The following is a 25,572-nucleotide window of genomic DNA, read 5'->3' on the forward strand; positions in this document are numbered from 1 at the left end:
TGCTCGCCCTCCTTTCAGACACCCATAACCAATGGCCTAAAGCCACAGTAAGTGTTCATATAAACTCAAGAGTGCACCAACGGCCTAAAGCCACAGTAAGTACTCATCTAAACTCAAGAGTGTATATATGTACTGTTTATACATGATACTAAAGTGAGGCCGGTAGCAATCTCTGGCCATGTAGGTCAATATTGGGAGTTTTCAACAGCAAACACATGTGGCATGAATACAAACATAGAGAGGGGATGAGTGTTTTTGATCCTCCTGGATTGAGCCGGTACATTGAGGGCAAATGTGGTCTGTGTGTATATGTTTACACTCGGAAGGCCAGGTTGCAAAGATCAGAGCATGTATGGTTTAACTGATGAGTTTAAGCTCGGAGTCAAATGTGGCTCCTGTTACCTTCACTGCTCTCTTTGGGGTCTCGGCCAGAATTGGGGGAAGGATTCCCTTGTAGAAGCCATACACTCTGTTGAGGAAAAGACGTCACTTATTGGAGTTTGAGCCACATGATAAATAAATAAATATTTATGGACAAGCAACATTTAAATGTCTATTTAGCCAATTATGTATGCAGTAAAGAAACAAACGGAAAAAAAAAAGTTGTTTGTTTGTTTGTTTTTTACAAATATTGTTGTGCTGACTGCATTCATCAAACTTAACTAAATGGTTAACCAAAAAAAAAAAAAAAAAAAATGAATCAAACAAAACAAAGAATCAAATTACATTTAGACATTTTGGTAACAGGTCAGCAAAAAATGGTCACCTCATATACAAAGAACAGAAAATAAAAGGTTAAGCACCTACTTTCACTATCACCGTTGGCATAACAGGCTGATAAAGCGGACTGTGAAAAATGTTGGAGCAGTGCGTTTCATAAGTAATGAAAAATGTTTGCTGCATTAATTAATGGAGCAATATGGAAGCGTAATTAAGACAGTGGGACAGATAATGCTCACAGTATGTAATTGTAGGTCAAATATTTTTATAATAATAATAATATTGAATATTTTCCCAATGTCCATTAAATAAGTGCTAACATAAAAAAGAAAAAACTTCTTTAGCTGTTTAAGTTTATCCCTAACTGGGATTAAATTAAATATAACTTATATATAAATATATACTTAAATTATATATTAAATATATACTTAAAAAAGATGGTTCTTTAAAAGTTCTTTACACGTAGTAACAGTTCTATTTAGAACTGTATCATCCTGAAGAACCCTTCATATGTTGAAATGGTTCTTTGTGTTAGAGTTCAGGGTTCTTTATTCCCGCCTTTTTGTTTTTCAAATCTGTAACTGTCAAAACCTCCTTATTACTGATTTTCTGGAGCTCAGCTATACAACTACACAGACTGTCAACATACTCTCAACAGGTAAAAGATTTCATTCTTAAAATGTCTATAAATTATAACTTTAAAAATTGTAACAATCATTTCCTAACAATCATGTATTTTTCTCTTTTTAGTTTAACAAACATGTAAGTGTGAGCAGCTCTGTTAAACATTAAAGCTATCCCATTGCTTTATATCACTTTTTCCTTTTAACATGGTAAAAGGCTCATACTGTCCATTTTTGCTAATTTTGGCCTTCATTAACATAATTGTTTTTACATAATCAAATGGAAGAGACACAAACTCTAAACTCAATTGTATATTTCAGATTCTGTCACGTACCATAACCTCATCATCTGCAGAGAGAAACTGCCACTCAGAATACACACATAATGAAGGACGTCAAGACATAGAGGACTGTGAAGATATTTCACTGGAACTTGGTCTTCATTACATCTATATCGTGTTCAATGTCAACTGTTATTTATTAATGTATTCAGCTAACAACTGTACTGTAGAGCAGGGGTTCCCAAACTTTTCCATGCCAAGGCCCCCCAAATACCACTAGGTTCTGGCCAAGGCCCCCCTTTTGCAGGATGTGTTATTGAACCCATCGACAATACTACGGCACGTGTAGAAATAAATAAATAAAACATCTAGGTGAACATCAGATTATGTGGTGGTGTTTGATACCAGAAAGATTATGCACCGATTACAATTTTCAAGGCAGATTCCGATTTTTCATTGAGTTTAACCTGCCGATACAGATTTTAGCCGATTCTGATTTAATTTTTTCTTACCACTTTACAGCACACACAAATATTATATATATATTAGGGCTGGGAATCGATTAGAAAAAAATAACTAATTACTTGCACAATTTGCTGTAATTAATTGCAATTAATTGCATTTCCTCCAAGCTTGTAATCATCAATAATTAAAACTTAGAATCACCAGAAAAAAAGGAACAGAAAATAGCCCTATATTAAAATAATATTAAACATCAATATATCAATGTATTATTCTTTTTCAATAATCAATCAACATAATCAATTTAAGATTTTTTTTTTCAATTTTTTTTTTTTTTTTACTAATTATAAAAATAAACTATAGTCCTAAAAAAGCTATTATTACACAGAGCATGTGATCAGAGCAGGTCATTTTAAAGGAATAGTTCACCCAAAAATTAAAAATTCTGTCCTCATTTACTCTTCCTCAAGTTGTTCCAAACCTTTATGACTTTCTTTCTTCTGCTGAACACAAAAGAAGATATTTTGAAGAAAGTCGGTAACCAAACGACTGATGGACCCCATTGACTTCCATATAGGAATAATAAAATACTATGGTCAATGGGGACCAGCAACTGTTTAGTTACAAACCTTCTTTAAAATATCTTCTTTTGTGTTTAGCAGAAAAAAGGAAATCATACAGGTTTGGAACAACTTGAGGGAGAGTAAATGACAGAATTTTCATTTTTGGGTGAGCTATCCCTTTAACATTGTTGCCCAGCATGCATAACAGCGCAGCAAACAGAAGTCTAGATAGAAATTTCACCTTATTCGAGCGGACTTGCTTTTCCAGTGCGTGATCGGTACATGATTGGAGCGTTTGGGCCGTGAACGACAGAGCAGAACGCGCAGCGCGCCGACACACACACACACACACGGAACGGAGAGTGCGGCGGCGCACACGGAGCGGAAAAGACCCGCTCATTAAAGCTGCTCGAGAATGAAACCCGATCCACATATTTTCGGCTTTTTAATAGCAGCCGCAACAGGAAATCATTAAAACGAGGCAAAAAAAAAGTGCTGCGTTAAATGCGTTATTTTTTTAACGCGTTAAACATTTCAAATTAATCGCAAAGATTAACGCGTTAATTCCACCAGCCCTAATATAGCCTATATATATAATAAAACACCACTTTTACCCAAACTGATTAGCCTAATAAAAACAAGTTTATTTTCTATAAATATTTTTGTCTTCATTTTCTTTAGTAGGCTATGTCAGAAAAGAAAATGAAGACAAAAATCCTACTCCAGTTCTTGTTCAAAACACACTATAGGCTACATGCAATATGTGCATTTTAGGTACTTTTTGTGTGAAATCATATTTATTTTGTCCATCAAAAGTGTGCCTTCACTTTAATTGAGCGTGAGCAGCACAGCAAAAATAGACTCGGCGCCGAAACCCTCCGCTTCACTACTGCTCATGCGACGCTCCTGCTTGACGCTCACGCGCTGCTCCTGCTCGCAGTGTGAATGAATCGCGCTGCTCGCGCGCCGCTCGCGGTCTGAAACGGCCGTAATTCACAAGGTTTCCTACATGTGCGTTCTGTGTGCATGTGTGATGCTGATGTTGCGCGATCATGTTATTCATGCGGCGCCTGCGTGCATTTGAATCAGCATATGTCAGACTGAAAATCACGTGAAAATCGGCCAATTCTTGTCACTAGCCGATCAATCAGTTCATCTCTAAAATATTAACATTAAAAGTATAATGTTAAGATAGGCTATGCAACAAATTATTATAATGTTATTTCATAACAATACTCATATTAGCAAATATTTAATATTTTATATAAATATATATATTTTTTTACTTTTTTCCGCTTTTTTTCCCCAACTTGCTGCGGCCCCCCTGGCGCCCCCTGGCGGCCCCCACTTTGAAAACCCCTGCTGTAGAGCACTGTCATTTTTCCTACAATTTGCCATGTCAATAAAAAATAAAAGTAGATTACCTAATTGACAAAATATGCTGTTTTTTTAATGTAAAACCCAAATAGAGGCAACGAGATATAATAAGACCAGGCAGATAGAGGAATAAAAACAATATTAATACATAATATATAAAATAATATTAATAATAGTAATATTAATAATATGAATATACTAATATTAATGAAAATAAATAAATATTGTTGAAAGGGTTATTTATAACGCCATTAAGGTCCTATATAGCTCTTTCAAAGCATGGTTCTTTATGGAACCTTATAAAAAGGGTTCTTCTTAGCACCAAAAAGGGTTCTGCTATTGTTACAAGCTGAAGAACCCTAATTTGGTACTGTTTAGAACCATTTTTCTTAAGAGTGTTGAATTAAAATCAAGCAGATTTAAATGTAACCATTTTTTATTTAGAGCTTTAATTAGATAAGTTTGGCGCAACTGAATTTGTATCTTAATCCTTATTGGGGCAATCCATCCAATGTGTTAAGGTGGCTTAATAAGTAAATGACCAGGGGCCTATACCATGAAGCTGTTTCAGTTTAGTTTGCACCAACTCTTTTAGTCTTATAGTAACTCCACGGCTAACCTGCTCCGGGGCAGGATATGTTCTGGCCTGGGTAAGAGATCTCAAACACAACTCTCTTCACAGCTTTCACTTGCACTGAGAGCGAGATATTTTTCTTCTTGCTGTGTAAATGCATATCCTTGAAAATCTTTAATTTCTTAATCTTCAGCAGAAGAGAGGATTGAATCATGCTGACTCTCACTAGCCAGAAGTGAATCGCAGTTTCTCTGTGTTTCAAGGTATGTGATTGGTTGTTCGCCACTGATGTCACACTTTCATGTGCAGGCGCTCCATGAAATTAGGATTAAAGCCTGAGTTGCCATAGGAAGTTTATGATCAGCATCATGATACCAAAAAAAGCCTGATTTGATTACTTTGGTTCTGTCATCTCAGAACTGATCCCATAACCATTTTTTTCAACTACCATCATGATACTGACCCCAAGTAGCCTAAAGGTGATGATACACAGGGAAACTTTTTGAGCAATTTTGCCGGGTGATTGTTGCTTGGACACTTTCCCATTGAAAATGGGCAATAAATGTCTATCTGGATAATTTAGATCAGTCGTGGGCCCTGTGTCTCATCTGGTTGCCCGTTGACGGCAACATTGCCCAGCAACATTGCTCAAAAAGTTGCCCTGTGTACCATCACCTTAAGTCTGTTACAGAGATGTGACTAATACTATATTTGCAACTATTTCCCATCCTGACCCATGGTGCCAGGAATGCTGAATCCTACTCTGATGTGCCAATTCCATGGAAATCCACCCCCATTATCATGCATTGAGCCCTGCCTCGGTTGTAATGCACTACTGTTTCCAGGGTACTGTTTCCAAACCAGAACAGGTTAAACTGGTCTAAACACACAAACAAGCATTTATAAATGAAAAACAAAAGGAACCAAAGGAACTACCTTTCTAGGTTTCAAATGTCTAAAAAGCTTGAGACAGTCAAATCCTCTTCAGGTTTTTGTGTCAAAATGGGTGCGATTCTTTAGCTTGTACTATATAATTAATAATGAGTTCATAAGAAAGTGTAACTGTCACAGTATTGCTTAAAAAAAAAAAAGAAACCGTAAAGGCATACTTATCAGATTTTAGAGCTAGAACGGCAAATAGAACTGTAACCCTCGACAGGTAACTGTGCGATAAGCAAATTAACACAAAAACAGTCTTTGTCTTTCAACAGCATCATTACTAATATCTTTTCTCATTTGAATCTACTATAGCCCCTATAGCACATGCGTATTACGTGTTCAGTCTATAAGCGCGTGTGAATTGGAATCGTTTTTGTCAATGGTGTAGTCTGTACGCGAAAAATGCAAAGGAAACACCTTTCTGTTTTTAGTGCATCGGTGTCGTGTAAACGTACCCTTAGAAAGCTGAAATAAATTTGAATTAATCTAGATATCTCTATAACTTATATCAAGACTACTTGCATTACTGTCGTGATACAGGTTCACCATTGTAATGGAACAAATTGTATATCAAATATAAGATGATCCAAATGTGTTGGCCAACCATGCTGTAACTTCTTAAGAGAACAAAATGACTTTTTTATGTGTGACAGTCCAATATTTTATTTGAAATATTATATAGTATGTGATGGACATTGACATCCTGCTGAAGCCAACGGTGTCCAAAATAAGAGTCCGTATTTTGAGATTCCAGTCTGATCAATGCTCCTGGCCACTCTCACCACCCCTATACGCAGACATGTGCACTTTGAGAAGCAGACATTGTTTGGAGAGCACATGTACTTTTTCTGAAGCTGAAACCTGACTCTGTTTTGCTTTCTGTCAATCTGAAAGTCAGGACAAGCCCAAGCAAGCGAAACACCTGAGCTTTTCTTTTCCCTTCTCATTCTCTCATACAAAAACTCTGCAGTATGGTAAAGAGCTAACATTTACCTAGAATTGTGTGTGTAGTTTCAGTATATGTCAAAAAGAAAAGGTCAGTCATTGGATTTATTGTGTGGTGATACAATAGGTTAGAAGGACGGTTAATGTTGATGCTTGAAATCATCAGGTTACTCTTTTTAGAGCTAAACTTTATTAAAGACTTGCTTTTAGTCTTTTAGAAGTATTTTAACTAATAATTTTAATCATGCAAAAACATTCTATAAAATATCTCAAATTTATCCAATGTTTAGGGCTGTCTAAAAAAAGAAATTAATTAATAACATAATACACTTAATATTCAAATGAATCCAGGTAAACTGCTATCAATATCAAAAATTTGGAAACACTTAAGCCACAATACAGTTCGGTTTGTTAACATTAATAACAACAAATCAGAAATCATAAACTAATAATGAACAATACTTTAACAGCAATTATTAATCTAGGTTATTGTTCATTTTATTTCTACATGTACAAATAAATTTTTGACATTTCACGAGTAAAGTACAGTACATGCATACATACATAAATGAAAACTATATATATATATACTATATAGTGAATGAACATGAACAAACACTGAACAATATTTATAAATTAATCTACAAAACAGTTCAAAAGTTTGGGGTCAGTAAGATGTTTTTTCTGTTTGTTTAAAAATGAATACTTTTATTCAGCAAAGATGGATTAAATTGATCAAATGTGCACAGTAAAGCTTTTTTATTTCAAACAAATCATTTTCTCTTGAACCTATTGAACCTATAAACCTAGAATCTATTAAACATTTTATAAATATAATTAAAACAGAAAACAGTTATTTTATATTGTAGTAATATTTACAATATTACTGTATTTACTGTATTATTGCTCAAATAAATGCAGCCTTCATTTATAAATACGTAAATACATATGTACATTGATAAATTCATAAATACAGACTTCTTTCAAAAAAATTCAAAAACAAATTTTACTGACTGCAAACTTTTGAACAGTGGTGCAGATTAATACACGCTATAAAAATGGTTGTTGAATGTTAGTTCATGATACTTAATGGATTAATTAACTGTAAAGCTTTTTTGAAAAAATAAGTCATTACATAGCTGATAAAAACAGATTAAATGGGCATTAAAAAAGTGTCAATGTATTGTTTTTGAATGCAATAATATCCTTTCGCCTGCTCTTGATAAGCACCAAGAGGAGTGATCTTTTATCTTCCACAAAAGAAAGTCACACAGGTTTGGAACAACATTAGGTGACAAAATTTTCATTTTCATTATCCATTTAAAATGAACAGCCTTACTTATAACTATGCTTTATATCATATAACATCCATTTGTGTGTGTGTGTGTGTGTACAAGAGTGTTGATACATCCCGAGAGGGGGTGGCGAGAATGAAACAGATTTCTCAGTATCAGTACTAGCATGTATTGATATTGAACACACGTGTGTGTAGACAGGGTGGACAGAGTAGCGTGACAGCTGCATGTGAACTTCTGTCGTTGTATTGTGAAAACATGCCCCAGTAGTCAACAGAGATGTCCTCGGCTGAGTTAGTTGGGGTGTAAATATTATCGTTTCTGCAAACAGAGATGATGTGATTAGCGAGAGCAAATTTGCCCACGCCGTGACCGCCACTCCAAAACCTCTGACCCACGGCTAATTACTATACGACACATCTCATCGGATGACAAACAATCTCTATTTCACCAGCATCACGATGTGTCAGGTGTCACAAGCCTCACTTGTCGGGTGAAACGGCAACAGAGAGGCATTGTGTCAAATGAAAGTGTCTGGCAGAGTGGGCTTTTGTCTGGCCGAAACGGAAGCCCCCCTCCCGTCGCCCCCCTTGCGGCGCATGCAAAGGCCGGCCGCGTGTTTCCCGGGTGTGGTCAGTCTAAGAAACATCAGGTGGTGAGATAAAGCTCCAATTTGTTACACACGCACTTAAGACCCCATTTGACTACGCCTGGTTTGACTATGCCTGAATGCCAATTTGACTCTAAATGTAAGCACGCAGTTGGACCTCATAAGCAAATGCTCACACATTTAGGAACGTGTGGGTCCAGCTGCTGGAGTTTGTATAGGTGTGATTTGTCTTTTATTTGCATCAAACCCCATTTCTTCCATTCAACTCATAGCCACATCCTTCAACATAACAAAAGGAGAGGAAGGAAATGATACATTAACCAAATTGGATAATGAGGCAAAATGTTTCATCCCTGTTATAGGGTCGACCGTCAATGAATCACAGGGCTGACGGGGAAACGTATGGAATCTTTACTTTTCGGTCCTCATCAGCTGTAAGAATAAGTTGTAATCTTATACTTCCGAGGATACGGTGGCCCGGCTGACTTTGAGCTCTACCTGTTCTGTCCCTTGTCAACAACCTGAATGCTTGATCTGCAAATATTGTCACTTGCCTCTCGAGACTTTACCCTTGACATTGGTTCGGGAAAGCACAACAGCTCCAGGCTCGTAAATCAAGGAGTGAGGAGATGAGAAGCAGGGACGTTTCTTGTGCTTTTGCTTGAAATCAAACAAGACAGACAGAGAAAGGACCACAATCAGCTAATTGCCTCCAGTGATTACTGCAGAAAAAGTAGTTTGGAAACTGATCTGATCATTTGAATTTGAACTACAGGATATACTGACATGTAATCATTTGTATACCATTAACACTATTATTTCATGAACTATTTAAAATGGGGGCAAATATGTGATGACTATATTGGTTTCTTACAGGGGTTCATCATTATGTCTGATACACAACAGTATAAATACAAAATGGACATCAAATCTGCCATACTTTACTGTAGGTTTTGTCTAGTGAATGTGGATCATTTCAGGGTATGCTTAAAAAACATAAAAGATAAATATGGGTCTGTATGAATCATATAAACATTAATATTTTTTATGTTTTTATAATAATTCTCTAATGCTCATCAAGCCTTCATTTATTTGATCAAAAATACAGAAAAAATGGTTTTCTATTCCAATATACTTTAAAATATCATTTATTTCTGTGATGCAAAGCTGAATTTTCATCAGCCATTACTCCAGTCTTTGGTGTCACATGATCCTTCAGAAATTATTTGACCGGTACTATAAGAGAAATGTATGAAAAGGAACATAAGGCTTTTATTTTAATTTTTTACGTTTAAAGGAAACATTCATACAACATTTATGTTTGGAAACTGGTTGTCTGAACATAATCAGAACCTTCAAAAAACTTTACTGATATACATTTAATGCATTTCATGTACATGTATTGTATTTTTAATAGATTAGTGGAAGCAGACAAAAAACTTTCTATTCATCAGAGAATACTGAAAAACACCCATGTATCATGGTTTCCACAAACACATTAAACAGCACAACTGTTTTCAACAATGACAGTAATAATAAGAAATGTTAAAAGCAGCAACAAATCAACATATTAGAATGCTTTCTTGAGGATCATGAGACATTGAGGACTGGAGTAATGATGCTGAAAATTCAGCTTTGCCATCATAGGAATAAATGACATTTTATAACATATTTAAATTTAAAATTGTCATTTTAAATTGTAATAATATTTCACAATATCAATGTTTTTACTGAATTGTTTATTTAAAAAATGCAGCCTAGGTGAGAATGAGATTTCTTTCACAAATCTTACAGAACGATAGTGTAAACTTACTTAAGAGGCCTGCTTACCTGCTGCTAAAATAATTCAATAAATCGCTGACCAAGATATACTGTAAAATAATTATGCACAATCAAGCTATTTAAATATGTGATCTAAAACTATTAGTACTGCCGTTCTATGATGATTCACACATGCTACATTATGACGCAAGTGAACGTTCATAACATTTCAAATAGACTCCGAGCCAATTCACAGATGGATCTCCAGCTCTGAACTAATTGGTGTGTGGAAGCCGTCGGGCTCGGGTTTCTACCGCACAGAGGGGAAGACCAAAGCAAAATACGGACCGAGAGTGAAAGTGCAATGCTGGCCCATACAGCAAGAGCATGTTTATTTTCAATAATAATTCCACAACAGTAACTCCCACCACCATTTGTGTAAATTAAAACTAAGTGGTTCAGCCTGGGGCTGATCATGCTACCGGCTACTGTGTGGCGATCCCAGCCACAGCACAAACAGACGGAGGGTGATAATTGGTTTAGAAGAAAGAAGAACCATAATCTGCAGGGGAGGCCTGCGGGATGCAGCCGATGACAGCTCCGCCGAGAGCGAAAGCTGGTGTAGGATCTCACACTGTCAGCGTCACCTAGGACCGCACGCGCACATATATTTTCACACCTTGCTGTGGATCAGCTTTAGATCCACTGTAAAGCTGTCATCTAGCCATAAACAGAGCTTTCTTTCAAGTCTGCACACTGTCTAGGATCTGACACGTGCCTCATGTTGTGTGCTGGAGGGAGGGGAGGAGAAACTGAAAGGGGGGGGGGGTCTGGATGGTAGAAATAAATGAAGAGACAGAAAAAGATAAATCTCTGCCTCAAGCGCACTACGTCATATGTGTGATTTCCTAGGAACAGAGGCAGTTAACACAACACATGTGGAGCTTGCCACTGCCAATGCATAATACTGTATAAACCTATGACTTCACTTGCTTGTCCGAGATTGACATACTGCGTATTCTAGGGCAGGTGGGATTAAAGTTTGTGATTTTTGTACACCAGGTTTATTACTTTTACAAAGCTCAAAACATTCCCTGTCACCTGGCGTATGTTGTTACCATGCATACAACAGACATGTGTGCATAATTTACACTAAATACATGCTTAAAACAGTAGAGGATAAGTACTGAAAAGAAAACATTTCAAACCAGAAGTGTCATGTGTCAAAAGCGGTAATAAGAATAATTTTACATTTTAAAAGTTACAAGTTAAAGTAAAAGATGCATTTTAAGACTATACCATCTCCCTAAATATTCCTAAAAATATATATTTTGTTTTGGTAATGTTTTATTTGACATTGAACTTATTGAGGCAGGACTGGTGCATGGTACTGCTGATAGAATATATAAAAATTTAAATTATGCATGAAATTGTTGACGTCAGAGAACGACAGATGTATGAATGGGATGGCAATACAATACAGAAAGATAAACGGATAGACAGACAGACAGACAGATACAGACAGACAGACAGACAGGCATTTATAACTTACCCCTCAGTGCGAAATATAGTTCTGAAACAGTCTCCAAGGCCTTTATAGCTATTTGGGTCACCCTTCCCTCTTTGGATTTGAAACCTGAACACCACAAGACAAGATTCACAATAAATATTTAATTCACAAACCTTTATTTCAGAAATATTCAACTAACTTTTCCAACCAGTGAGCACTGTTCCAAGGACAGCACAATACTGGTTTATAATCCAAATTATAAATATATATATAAATATCTCCATCCATCCATCCATCCATCCATGAAATATGTAACAATAAATATCAACATCATTTTATTACATCAGAAGTCTTTTAACTTATTTTTCATAACATATTTTACCATATTCTCCCTCTAAACAAAATATATTACATGTTTGTAATGGCTACACATCACATTTGAGATCGTCCAAAATAATGTCCACAAGGAAAATAATGATTAAGAATTCATAAATTCTGGAAAACATCACTACCACACATACATTATGTTCAACATTCCTCTGCTTAAATAACGGAGATCATAGAGCATGACCACCATATGCTATCAATTATCTGTGTGCAAGAAATGTGGGACACTGGTAAATCTGCGCAAAGTGTCTACACAAGTCTCAGACGTCTGTCAAAATCCAGACCGCTCCTTTCCCCTGCTCTTACCTTCAGTTCTTTCAGAGGCGGAACTGACTTTCTCGGTCCCTTTAGCACAGCGGAGAAGTCAAACATTTACTTAACCCATCCTTACCAATTAGCTTTGCTTCTTCTATAGCCATAGACCTTGTAGGTGCTAACTTTGTCGCTAACATGCTAATAACCTGCTGGTAACAGTTCTGCAGTTCTGTGTAAATTTTTTATACGATACAAATGGTCAAGAGATGTTTTTGTAGCAACAAGCATGCTAGTAACACCCTAATAAAGGCCATACTGAACCATGTAAATGTTTAACGTGGTACCAGTGCTGAGCGCAAGTTTGGGGGAAAAAGGATTTACTGCTTCACCCCCCATGCAATATAGATGTTTTAGCGGGAAGAAACGGACAAAGCAACTGAAGGACATTTGGTAATTTGACACAACATACGATTATTTGTTTATAGGCCGACATGCCACGACAATTTACAGTGGTTCAGGTTGGGTATCTTTTTGGGCACACAGAGACGATAAATAAACCAACCTTTGCCCTCCAAGTGTAAATAGATGAACCCAAACCAAATTCAGAGTGGAAGACACAGAATGAAAAAGATTCTCCTCATATGGCTTTGACTGCCAGGTCAGGAGGTCAGCAGTAAGTCATCCAGGCGGGTGCCTGATGGGACCATAAAAGTGCCCTGGTTCCATCGGATGAGGGGGTTTACTGAGGTGAGCAGCCTTTCATATCGGCAACAGATTAACATCTTACAGGGGTGTCCCCAGCATCCAATTTTGTAGATTCCCAAATAGCTTGTAACCCGTGCCTAAGAACCAGTTAAAAAAGCATCATAAATGAACGTCCAACACCATATTAAAGAGAAAGAAGAAAAGAGGGTCTCTGACACGGCAGGCAGTCAAGTGAGGGAGAATGCACGCAAAAGGATGAGGCACCGAACCAAAAGATTTAAGATCAGTGGAGCTTGTAAACAAATTTAAATCAGTCTTAATTAAAGGCACATGAGAGCAAGGTCAAGGAATGAAGACGGCCTTGTCCCACCACTGCCAGAGATTCAATTTCTGCAGTACTCTGGGATGGCCCAACCCACGCTAGCCCAGAGGTGGCAGGGCCACGGTCCGCTTTCAGCTGCCTGACTCCGCTGTTGACCTTGGGGTCACCTCATTTCCTCATGCCCCTTGCCTACCCTGCCATAAAAGCCTTGGACCAAACATCACGGCCTGGGGAGTGAAAGATAATGGGGAAGATTTGGCAGCAGAAGATGCCTCTGGATTCTCAGAAGGGTCACCCGGATTCTGAAAGAAGTTTGGAATGGAAAAGGAGTTGTAGATAAGGTAAACCTTCCTGTCTTTGAATGAGCTCTCTACCCAGAAAATTAGGAGTGTACATTCAGACATATTTGGAGACCTATATCGAAAGAGTTCACAGACTAGAGGAGAAGAGTCAAGGGCTGATTCAGTCGGCCTTGGAGCCAGGCTCCCGGTTGTAAAGTCAACAGACAGAGGAACTGCGAAAAGCCCAAGGGTTTTGTTAAAAAATCCAGCTCTAAGAATCCCTTTTAAAGTAAACCTAGAAAGTAAAGATATACTTGCAGGTGACGATATCTGTGAGTTCATCAAAAACCTCCAATGACCTTTTGTACTCTATTTTAATAGCACCAGAGCACCATCTTGGATAGCCAGGTGAGGGTGAAGGTAAGGCCAACATGGAGCTTCTACGGGTGAAATGAGCACCAGGGGGTAAATAACCCTACCATCTCCACCTGACCCCAAACTCCCTGTAAAATGCGAACTCTGAACGCTCTGACAGGAAGGTAAATGAAAATAAAGAGCAGGAGAACACCTCCTCTTTGTATTTTTATAGAGAGGAGTGAAGTGTTTCAGGTCTAGGCTGAGCGCTAGGGCCTTGTCCCCTCTCAGACCCCGTATGGAATGGGCCCGCACCAGGTCCGACAGGGGGGGCTGTGCCCCGCTGGAAGACAAGCTTGATGGGTTGAGGCCTAATAATGATGGTGTTAAAAAAAGCCCTGTGGGAAGGGCGGGAGGTTACTGGGTTGATCAAAAGACTTGAGTCTGATGGGTTTGCCTTTAAAGGGCCAGGCCAAACTTTTAAAAAGGTCTCTTAAATTTGCCTTGTTAAATATAGGGGTATTCCCCCAAAGAATGGAGCATAGATTGGGAACTGCATTATTTCATTTATGACTAGAATATCAACCCTATGATAAACAAGGTCCCATAAGCGAAAAACCATCGTGCAAATGTGCCATTTATAACTTTTGCAGGACTTCATTTTCCTTTTTACAACTGAAACTGTGTGACTGCAGTTGTGGCAGGAACATTTTTAAACGGTGGGCATTTGATATTGACGTCTATGTTTCCAGTCTGGTACAGTGATAACCAAAAATTGTGTGGTGTACGCAAGGCAAAAAATTATCTGTAAAATGATTTTACATTTAATAGTACATTTTTGCCAATATATTTGCTTCAATCACAACAATTAACTGTTTTTCAATTGCAAGAATAGCAGTGGAACAAATATCACTATAGCTAATCTCTTAATAATGGTATTTAATGCTTTCAATTATTCAGTCTTTAATTCTTAGCCATGTAAATGTTTTCCATTTGCTGCCTCTGAACCAACAACACTTTCATCAAGAGCTGAAATGAAAGTAAAAATAGAAAAAGCGAAACACGCACGTGAGCAAGGTTTCTTTTACACACAATCAGTGGTGCATAAGAGAATCCAGAAGGCAGCATTAAAAGGAAATCTATTTTTTACAGCCAGACAGTTAATTTTAATGAGCAGGATCATAAAGATGGCAGACGTCCATTGCAATGGTACATGAGGTAAAACCTCTCTAACCTAAATGCTCCAATATGGCAGATGCCGACATCCAATCAAACAGCAAGGACCAATCGACCGTCTGTGATCATGCTACTCATGAATATCAAACAATGCTGAGGGACTACATTAATCAGATTGTATGCAAGCAAAACATCATACTTGAGCAGCGGGGTGAATATAAATGTAAAACCAATGAAATGCAATGCTTTTGGGAAACCACAGGAACATTTCTCTCTTAAATTCTTGATAGACATACGTAGCAACTTTCCTCTGTTCTTTTGGCTTTTCAGGCTAATACCGCTGGGCCCGTGGCTGGAGGTGGCCTATAAAGCTGAGCCTTTGGAGTGAAGGAGATAAAGCAGAAGAGAAAATGGAAGATGGGGCAAAGGGGAAGTGATAAAGTCATGGCGCTTATGACACCACATGCTTCCAGGTCTCGGTCTGGGATAGGACAGCTTGGGTTTCAGCGGCACCACAGGCCAACTGGACCCACTGTGACTGGGGCCCAAGGAGAGGGAGGGGTGGGGGGAGGGGGTAAATTGACGTCCTCAAGATGACGAGTTAGACATCCCACAAATGCTCCCCTCTCATAGTCTGATTTGCCCCTCAGGTTGCCAAACTCTGGCTGACCTCTTGTGAACAAAGTGAGACACAAAATTTTAAGACATTCCAAGCACAAATAAGCATTGATCAGCGACTTTGTGTAAAGCGACAACAAAAACAACTAATTAGTTGGTTATCTGCATTAGTTGGTTATCACTATTTCTAGCTTGACATGCTGCAATGGCCAAATTTGTCCAATAGTAGCAGTGTTTTAAATTTCAAAAAAGTTAACCAGCATTTACTGTAACAGCTTAGAATGCTAAATAAAGCACCACTACTAAAAATATCAATTATATTAACATTAGTTATGTTAGGTATCAGAATAAAAAAACATTCTGCAATTTATTAGTTCATGTTCAAGGGATAGTTCACACCCCAAAAATGTAACTTCTGCCATCATTTATTTATCTCCATGTCATTCCAAACTTTACATGGAACATAAAATACTATTTTGAGAAATGTCTCAGTGTTTTCATTCTATGGGCCCTATTTTAACGATCTGAAACGAAAGTATAAAACACGAAACGCAAGTAAATTTGTGGGCGGGTCTTGGGCGCTGTTGCTATTATACCGGTGGGATAAATGACTCTTGCGCCCGACACAAATCTAAAATGGGTTGGTCTGAAGTAGCTTCATTATTCATAGGTGTGGTTTGGGCGTAATGTGAAATAAACCAATCAGAGCGACATCTCACATTCCCTTTAAGAGCAGGCGCGCTTGTTCCATAGCGGATTGCTATTATAACGGCGGATTTGCCAGGCGCACGCCAGGAGCGGTTCACAGCCGAGGAGACCGACGTTCTTGTCAGGGCCGTAAAACACAGAGAAGTGACATTGTATCGGGATGGGAGAAACCCACCCAAATTAGCTTTGGTTAAACAGGCGTATAAAAATGTGTAAGCTAGATTTATGCCTATTTTTTCACATCTTCATGGACACAACGATTTCCCTCGTGTGTTAATATTTTTCCTTGTAATAATGTATGGTTTTCTAAAAATGAGAACTGCTGCGTCTGTGTGTAGATGAGATAAGCAAAGTGCATGCGCATTGTGCACACGCTACATTGATTATGGCCAAGCATGCGCCCTTAAAATAGCATTTGAATAACATGCGCAACGCGCCACTGATTTCAGACTAGGTTTTTCCTGGTCAGTGGGGGAATTGTTTTCTAAACCTGCAAAATAGCACCAGGGAACGTTTGCGCCGGAACACGCCTCCTCTTTGCGCTGAACCGCCTCCGGGAGCGCAAACTCATTTCCTAATTTACCGACGTGCATCTGTGGAGGGAAAAGTCCGCTGTGCACGGGTGCGTCGGTGTACAAAGTAAATTGCGCTGGGTGCAAGATAGGGCCCAATGTATGTCAATGGTAACCAAAACTGTTTGGTTTACCAACATGTTTACCAACATTCTTCAGAATATTTTCACTCCAAGAAAAGTAAAAATACAGCCCATTTTTTTTGTTAATATTAAATAATTTTCTGTATTGATGTTTCACGTGTTTCAATGTGTTGTGTTTTAGGGTTGAAGGAAAAGTCCTGACAGAAAAATCACCTTTTCTGATTTCCATTTTTCTTTATTTTTCTCCTCTCATACAGTGTTCTTTTGTGTTTTAAAGAGGAAAGAAAGGCATACAAGTTTGGAACAACATGATGAAATGACAAAAAAAAAAAAAAAAAAAAAAATTTGGGGTGAAGTAACCCTTTAATTTACTATAGGCTACTACTTTTCATTGTTCATGTTTTAATTGATTTATACATCTTGAAATTGTCCAAAAATTTTGTTCATTGCTAGTTAATGTTTGTTTCATTATCTAACGTAATGTCAAATGTTAATAGGCTAGTCAGTAGTTGAACAACTATAGTCAGACCTATTGAGTGTAATAATTGAAATTGCTGGTTTACTCTTTCTGATCATCCAAACAAACATTGCTGAACTGAAAATATCAGATTAGGAGACTGTATAATCTTTCTCAGTCCAGTTTCGTGGTTGCTTTGAAGTAAGGAAATGGCTGGCTGAGGACAGTAGAGACTCCTTAGACAGCAGGAGACTGGCAGGTATTACACACACGGTCAGGACAGTGCAGAGCGAGGTCATCAATACTGCACTCGCTGGCTCTTCAGCAACAGAAACCTTAGTCTCTGAATTACAACTCTGCATTTGCGCCTCTCGCCCCCTGCCTGGTAGGAACACGGCCGCTGCAAAACAAAACTCTGAAGGAGTGGGTCACAGATGCTGTGAGGCGTCTGACAGACACAGGAGACAAATGAGTTTTCATCAGGCTCTTTACTGCTTCTCTAAAACGGGTCATTTCAGAACACTGGGACATTTTTGTCTTTATTTAGTATATTTGTAACATAATGCATTTGGGTGTTTGTGACAACTCCTTCCAGCAGACCTGTTTAATACCAGGTAATAATGTGCAATGGCAGTCACATCAGCGGGAGGTCACACCTCCGGTACTTGTTCTATGAGCACATTAGCTGTTCAATTCTAGAGTCTGATGTCAAACATTTTCTGAAGGAAGTGCGACTGGAGCTTGCCTGTGCAAAAAAAATAATATATATATAAATATAAAAATGTTGATCTCTATATGACCCTTGTCCCTCTTTTAAATGGTTAATTCACCCCAAAATGTAACCTGTATGACTTCATTTCTTCTTTAGAACACAAAGGAAGATATTTTGTAAAATGTTTCAGTGTTTTGAAGATAGTCATATAGGTTATGTTTAGATTTTTTGAGGTGAAACATGATATGCTAACAAAACAGGAATGTGTTTATTATAGGCATACTATACCTACCAGCAGCAGAAGTGTTATAAAAGCTCTACTATTACAACTATTATTATTATCACTAACAGTAGAATAGCAATATTACCATCATACTGTAATATATTCATATGTCACGCTATCACACTCCTATTCTTTCATTGCTCCATTCCAGGAAAGTAAAAACATCCCTTAAATATTTAAGCCCACAAATGAACAGAGGGAATTTTGCTTTGGTTAAGGTATGTAAACTTTTCTCTGATGAAAATTCGTTTCATGCACAGTGTGAGTAGTTTGGTGCCAAGTTTCATTCATTCAACATAAACACACATTTAATGTAATTTAGTCTCAGTGAACTTGAGAACACGGTCAAAGAATGGACTTTGGTGGTTTGTATTATATGATGCCAGAACTTTTGATATGATGTCTTCACTAATTACATCAAGCTAATCGTTACTGTTAGTATCTATACTCCTCCATAAATAATAATACAAATTACTTACTCCTGATTTTCCTGCGTATTTGTTTAGCCGTCAATATTGTAGCCCTGGTGAAGATTTTGGCCAAAATATGTCAGTGGTAAGCCACTAATATAAAAGCTTTTTAATTCCCTCTCTAAACCACAAATAGTAGTGCCTTGAGTTATTTTGGATTGGCTTCAGATTTCCTCTTTATAATGAAACATGCCACAACCAATGTTCTGCTGACTTCTTTCACTGGAATTGAGAGTAGTTACTGTCCGACCACTGATGTGATTGGACTGCCGGCTTCCTAAGCACAGATAGTCCCAGTCGGATACCTGCGTTCAGTTTACGTCACCAGGGCTGTCAGCCAGGGCAGGGTAGGATTAAGAGATCACTGGGGCACAGCTGAGCGACGTGCTGCTTTACTGGGCCGGATCGGCTCTTAGTCCTCTGAGCTTTGAGCCCTGCTGTTTAAGGGCTGCTTGAGGGATTCCATCAAGAGTGCACCAGGGTTCAGCCACCAGTCGGGGGTGGAAGCTTGTGGGCTCCTCTCTCAGCGTCACCCGTGTGTTGTCATCTCTCACTGTCCTCGTCAAACATCCCTTTCCAGCCCCCCTCCCTGGTGAAGCTCACTTTCAAGCATGCTGGGACCTGACGAAGGTTGTCTCATCATAGCGACTCCCATGAGGAGGTAACTCCAGGATTTCTTAATCACCAGTAGTGGAGGAACATAGATAAGCATCTACATTAATAGACGCATCTACGCTAATTTTAGTGTCTGTGTTTATCCCAAGGTTTTTCCTGCAGCCTGCCGGATCCAGGCCGTATCCAGATCTGACGAAGGACCTTCACCTGGACCGATGACAACGCAGTGCTGAAGTGCCAACTAGTCTCTCCCTATGGAGGATCCCACTACCACTCTACAGATAAGGCGTTGTCGGGAAAATTCGTCTTGCGGTCCTACCCCAAAGCAACAAATAAAATAAAATTCCTTATCAAAATTTATAAGGAAAGACAAGTATTTTGTTTAGGCTTGGCTTGTAGGGAATTCCAAACCTGCGTATATTCTTACGCACATAACTATAGAACCCATTCTAAATGCGCATGTGACCGCCATCAGCGTTTCTCACAGGTTCGCGTTTAAAGTCTGTGTAGAGAGAATGGTGTCGTCTTAGCGGCCCCTAGTTTGATAACAAGTGATCGTTGCGACGGAACCAAATCAATTAAAACTAACTTTAGATGGAAATAACTTAACTCTGCTGTAAAGCCGAAACAATCTCTGTTACCTTGAATTATACGCTTATCTCTGTAAAGCTGCTTTGGGACAATCTACATTGTTAAAAGCGCTATATAAATGAAGATGACTTGACTTGACATAAGCGTGTGGACTGATGGCCAAGAGTCATGTTAGATCCCTCAACATGGACAGATGCAGTGACAGGCTCAGTGCTGGTGTTTTATTTCACTGAAATATGTCTTTAAATTTCTATTTAATATTATAGTTCTTGGGCCCTATCTTGCACCCAGCGCAATTGACTTTGTACACCGACGCATGTATCATTCCTATTTTGCACCCGCGCAAAGCGCGCTTTTCCCTCCACAGAAGCACGTCGGTTAATTAAGAAATACACTTGCGCTCCCCGGGGCGGTTCAGCGCAAAGAGGAGGCGTGTTCCAGCGCAAACGTTCCTTCATGCTATTTTGCAGGTTTAGAAAACCATTGCGCCACTAACCAGGAAAAAATAGTTTAAAGTCAGTGGCGCGTTGCGCATGTTATTCATAAGCTATTTTAGGGCGCATGCTTGGCCATAATCAATGTAGCGTGTGCACAACGTGAATGCACTTTGATTCTCTCATCTACACAGAAGCAGCAGTTTTCATTTTGGCAAATCATACATTATTACGATAGATAGATAGATAGATAGATAGATAGATAGATAGATAGATAGATAGATAGACACTTTATTATAAAAGCATACATCTAGCTTACACATTTACCCAAATTATCATACGCCTTTTTAACCGAAGTTAATTTGGGTGTGTTTCTCCATCCCCAACGTCCCTGACGAGAACGTCGGTCTCCTTGGCTGTGAACCGCTCCTGGTGCGCGCCTGGCAAATCCGCCGTTACAATAGGAATCCGCTTTAGAACAAACGCGCCTGCTCTTAAAGGGAATGTGAGATGACGCTCTGATTGGTTTATTTCACGTTACGCCCAAACCACACCTATGAATAATGAAGCTACTTCAGACCAACCCATTTTAGATTTGCGCCTGGCGCAAGAGTCATTTATCCCGCCGGGAAAATAGCAACAGCGCCAAGACCCGCCCACAAAGTTACTTGCGCTTTGCGCTTTGACACTTGCGTTTCAGATCGTTAAAATAGGGCCCCTTATGTTTTAATATAATATCAAAAGAATATTCATTATTTATTATAACTATTTAAATCTGAATACATTTGTATAGACATAAATCAATACATAAATTAAACTTTATTTTTGAATGTTTGAAAAGTTTGAAAAACTGTCTTACACCAGCATATGAAATACTGTTTAAATATATTTATATCATGTTTATAGTTAATTCATAATGTTCCTATTATCTTGAAATTAAAATATGAAAGTTAAAAAAAATGGTTTTAAATGATTGATTTATGTATATATAGGTAAACATACTCTCTAGGGTCAAGTCAATTAATCAATAATTAAAATGCCACAATTCAAATATAAATGTTTGCATATATATATATATATGTGTGTATATATCAATCATGCAAATACCTTTCAATAGAGCTATTTAAATTATTACACAATATAACAAATTAATTCGTTTTCAAGTATGTACAGTCCTAAATTAATACAACACACGTATTACATTTTATTTTTCAAAACAAACTTTCCTCCCCATTTAAAAAAAAAGAACAACAGCGGAGACTGTAGGAGGGGCTAAGGGCATGTTTGGGGTGGGGTGAGGAGGCGTAACCGGAGCTCTTCAACAAGAGCAATGCGAGCTCATTTCTGGTCTCTAATGAGTGCGGCAGGGCGGCCGGCATGATGATCAGAGTCAGATGGGGTGCCCCGAGCAGCCGCCCCCTGCCGAAAGTGCCGCCTGACACCCTTTGTTACCTCCAAGTGAGCTGAGACCAGCCCATGAACCATGTAACTAGGTGGTTTCCAGGTTAATGAAAAGCTGTAACTCCAGTCTCACTGTCTCCTTAGAAGTCTAACTAACCCCCCAAACCCCCTACTTTCACCCTAGCAAGCCCCCTTTGAAAAAAACGTCAACATTCCAACCAAGAAATGAGCACCGTTGAACGCAAATGAATATAAGTGGCACATAGACCTGTCCTCTTCTAAGAGACATTTATTTGTGAAGGACTGTTCACATCTGAATATACGGCGGAGAGTTATGACGGTCAGAGGAGGAGAGACCCATAATTTTGCTTTCAGCTGGAAGTGCTTGATCTTGAATATAAACACATATGAAGAATGGTAGTAAGAGTTTAAAGTAAACATTGATTTAACCTTACAAACAATCATGGCCTTGAAATATATCCTCTTAATGTTCTCCTGATCTGCTTCCAGATGTTTGTTTGTGAGTTTGTGTGTGTGTGTGTGTGTGTGTGTGTGTCTGAGAGTCTAATTCCTGTCTCCGCCTCTACATGGCTCCAGTACCCTCATTTGCACAGGGTAAATATGTATTCCCAAGTATACATTTTTGTCAGGTTCCACTCAGAAAAAAAGCCTTTGATTCCACTGAGGCGGCTTGTTGAAAAAGAGAGAGAGAGAGAGAAAAAAAACTGTTCTCTCCAGTTGGCATCTAATTTGGAGCAGCGGACATTAAAGCGGCAGCCAGTCACTAATAGGAGCCATTCCTGCAGCTAGCGTCAGAGAGGAGGTGTGCTGGGCATTTGTGCTTTAGCAACTCTCTGAGACCTATGCTAATAGATTTCAGCTCTACTAACCCTTCATTCTCCCAATTAGCCTGCTTTAGTGTAACTGAAAGTCCAAGAGAGAGAGAGAGAGAAAGGAAGAGGGAGGGAGAAAGCGGTACACGAGTAATACAACAACTAGTTAGTAGTGCTGGCCTGTTCAAAACACACAACCTCTACAAAGCTTTATTTCAAAGTTCAAAAACAATTAAAAGCAATTAAGCTTTAAGGTTTCAAAGTTTGTAGATTGGTAGATGGATAGACATGCAGATCAACAGAATGATATAATGATAGAATGACAAAAAGAGAATGACATAGAATAAGATTGACCATTGGTAGAATGACGGACGGACGGACGGACGGACGGACGGACGGACGGACGGACGGATAGATAGATAGATAGATAGATAGATAGATAGATAGATATGGTCAAATGACAGAGAGACAGACAGACAGACAAACAGATATATGGTCAAATGACGGATGGATGGATGGATATGGACAGACATACAGACAGACAGACAGACAGACAGACAGACAGACAGACAGACAGACAGACAGACAGACAGACAGACAGACAGACAGATAGATAGATAGATAGATAGATAGATAGATAGATAGATAGAGTCAAATGACACAGAAAGAGAGATGTATGGTCAAAAGAGACGGATGGATGGATGGATGGATGGATGGATGGATGGATGGATGGATGTGGATATGTATATGGACAGACAGACAGACAGACAGACAGACAGACATATAGATAGATAGATAGATAGATAGATAGATAGATAGATAGATAGATAGATAGATAGAGTCAAATGACAGACAGACAGACAGACAGACAGACAGACAGACAGACAGACAGACAGACAGACAGACAGACAGACAGACAGACAGACAGACAGACATATAGATAGATAGATAGATAGATAGATAGATAGATAGATAGATAGATAGATAGATAGATAGATAGATAGATAGATAGATAGATAGATAGATAGATAGATAGATAGATCAAAGATAGATGGCATTTTGCTACTGCATTATGGGTTATAGAATTTAGATGAACAGAAGTTGAGCAGATATCTGATTGGCCGATTCTCTCAATCTGAGCCCATGAAAAACCAGGGCACATATGCGAGCCACACTCACATACGTTAAGCAGTTGACTGTTTGCACTCACACTAACAGAAAAAAACCCCAGAAAACAAATAAATAAAACTGGCACTCTTTACACAGGGCTTTTATCACTTCTTGAGGAAGAGCATTACAAAGAAAATAGAGAGTGCACTTTTAACCCTGACCCTGTGTGAGGAGAGAGCGGCCTAACTGTGGCCTTACCTGTAATAAACCCTCTACTAGCAGCACTAGATCTTAAATCACTCTACAGGACTCTAGAGTATCGAATGTCGCTTCATACAAGTATACACACAGACACACAGTCGCAAACAAACGCATGCAAATAGACACAAAGAAACACAAACAAGCCACCTTGAAACACTTCCTCTTTAAAGTACAAATATATCATTATCATCTCAAAAAGTTTATTTACCAGAAAACGGTAGCGGAAAATGTGAAACTTCATAGTGTATGTGTGAGGGGTGTTAGTCACAGAGCCAGAGGTCTTGGCAGGGCACCCAGAAGCTGTAAAGGTTTAGTACCGGCCCACAACCTGTTTACTCCACACTGAGCGACTCCACTGTGAGGGAGGGCCCTGATTCATTTGCTCTTTTCCTCTCTTCAACATTCCTTTTTTCTTGCATGACTGAGGGAACGAGGTACTGCTGCCCAAAATATTCAGAATTATTCCTAGTATTAGGAATGAGAAATTTTAATAATTTAATAATTCTAGTTCCTGGTAATGATTCCATGAACGTTTCTTTTAATAAAGATATAATTTTTGGGGGAAAAATGCATTTAAGTTGCCAAAAAATATCATTTAAATAATAAATAAATTCAAACCAATTCTAAAATATAGTGATTTTTTCAAATATATTCATAGTTTTTTTTTTTACATTATTATTATTATTATTATTATTATTATTATTATTATTAGTGCATAAATACAATCCAATAACTGTCCATAACTAAATATTAAAAAACAATACTAAAACAAAACAAAACAAAACATTCATTAATTTATTTTCATAAAATACTCCAAACAAACGCATAGTGTTATTGTGACATGAACAACTAGTAAGGAACCCCGAAATTTAACTTTCAGTTGTTTGATTCAATAAAAAGAACCAGCTCATTAGAGTCATTAGTTCATGATTCAGACTAGACTGAACTGGCTGCATTATACTGTAGGTTTATGATTCACTTTACCGACTCATTAACGCCATTTGTTCGGGAATCAGACTACACTGGTCACACTACATGTAAATTCAAAAGAGGTGTTGCAGTGTCACTGAAAATGTGTTTAACCCTGTAAAGCCTGACATATGAAATCAATTTTTTTTTTTTTTTTTGAAGTGTTTTATGTTTTGTATGATATGAAATAGTGAGAGTATTGTGCTCACACTGGAGGAGGGGGCACAAATTTTTGTCAGAGCCAAACAGAGCAAATATATTCAGTGCAGTTGCTGTTATTTATATTTAAGTATTTTTGTTTGTAACAATGAAAAT

The 25,572-nt window shown here is 38.2% G+C and overlaps 1 protein-coding gene across 2 annotated transcripts in view; it reads right to left on the reverse strand.

Moving 5' to 3' along the window:
• The window catches only part of slc25a21 (solute carrier family 25 member 21), a 97,281-nt gene that overhangs the window by 11,024 nt on the left and 60,685 nt on the right, over positions 1–25,572 (reverse strand). For both annotated transcript variants that reach the window (XM_081394469.1, XM_081394470.1), the window contains exons 4-5: positions 11,703–11,786; positions 403–469 (exon numbers count right to left, since the gene is read on the reverse strand). In XM_081394469.1, coding sequence (XP_081250595.1) covers positions 403–469; positions 11,703–11,786 — 151 coding nt within the window. The remainder of the gene's footprint in view (positions 1–402; positions 470–11,702; positions 11,787–25,572) is intronic.

This window comes from Scardinius erythrophthalmus, assembly GCF_964197995.2.
Source record: "Scardinius erythrophthalmus genome assembly, chromosome: 19".
Lineage (NCBI taxonomy): Eukaryota > Metazoa > Chordata > Actinopteri > Cypriniformes > Leuciscidae > Scardinius > Scardinius erythrophthalmus.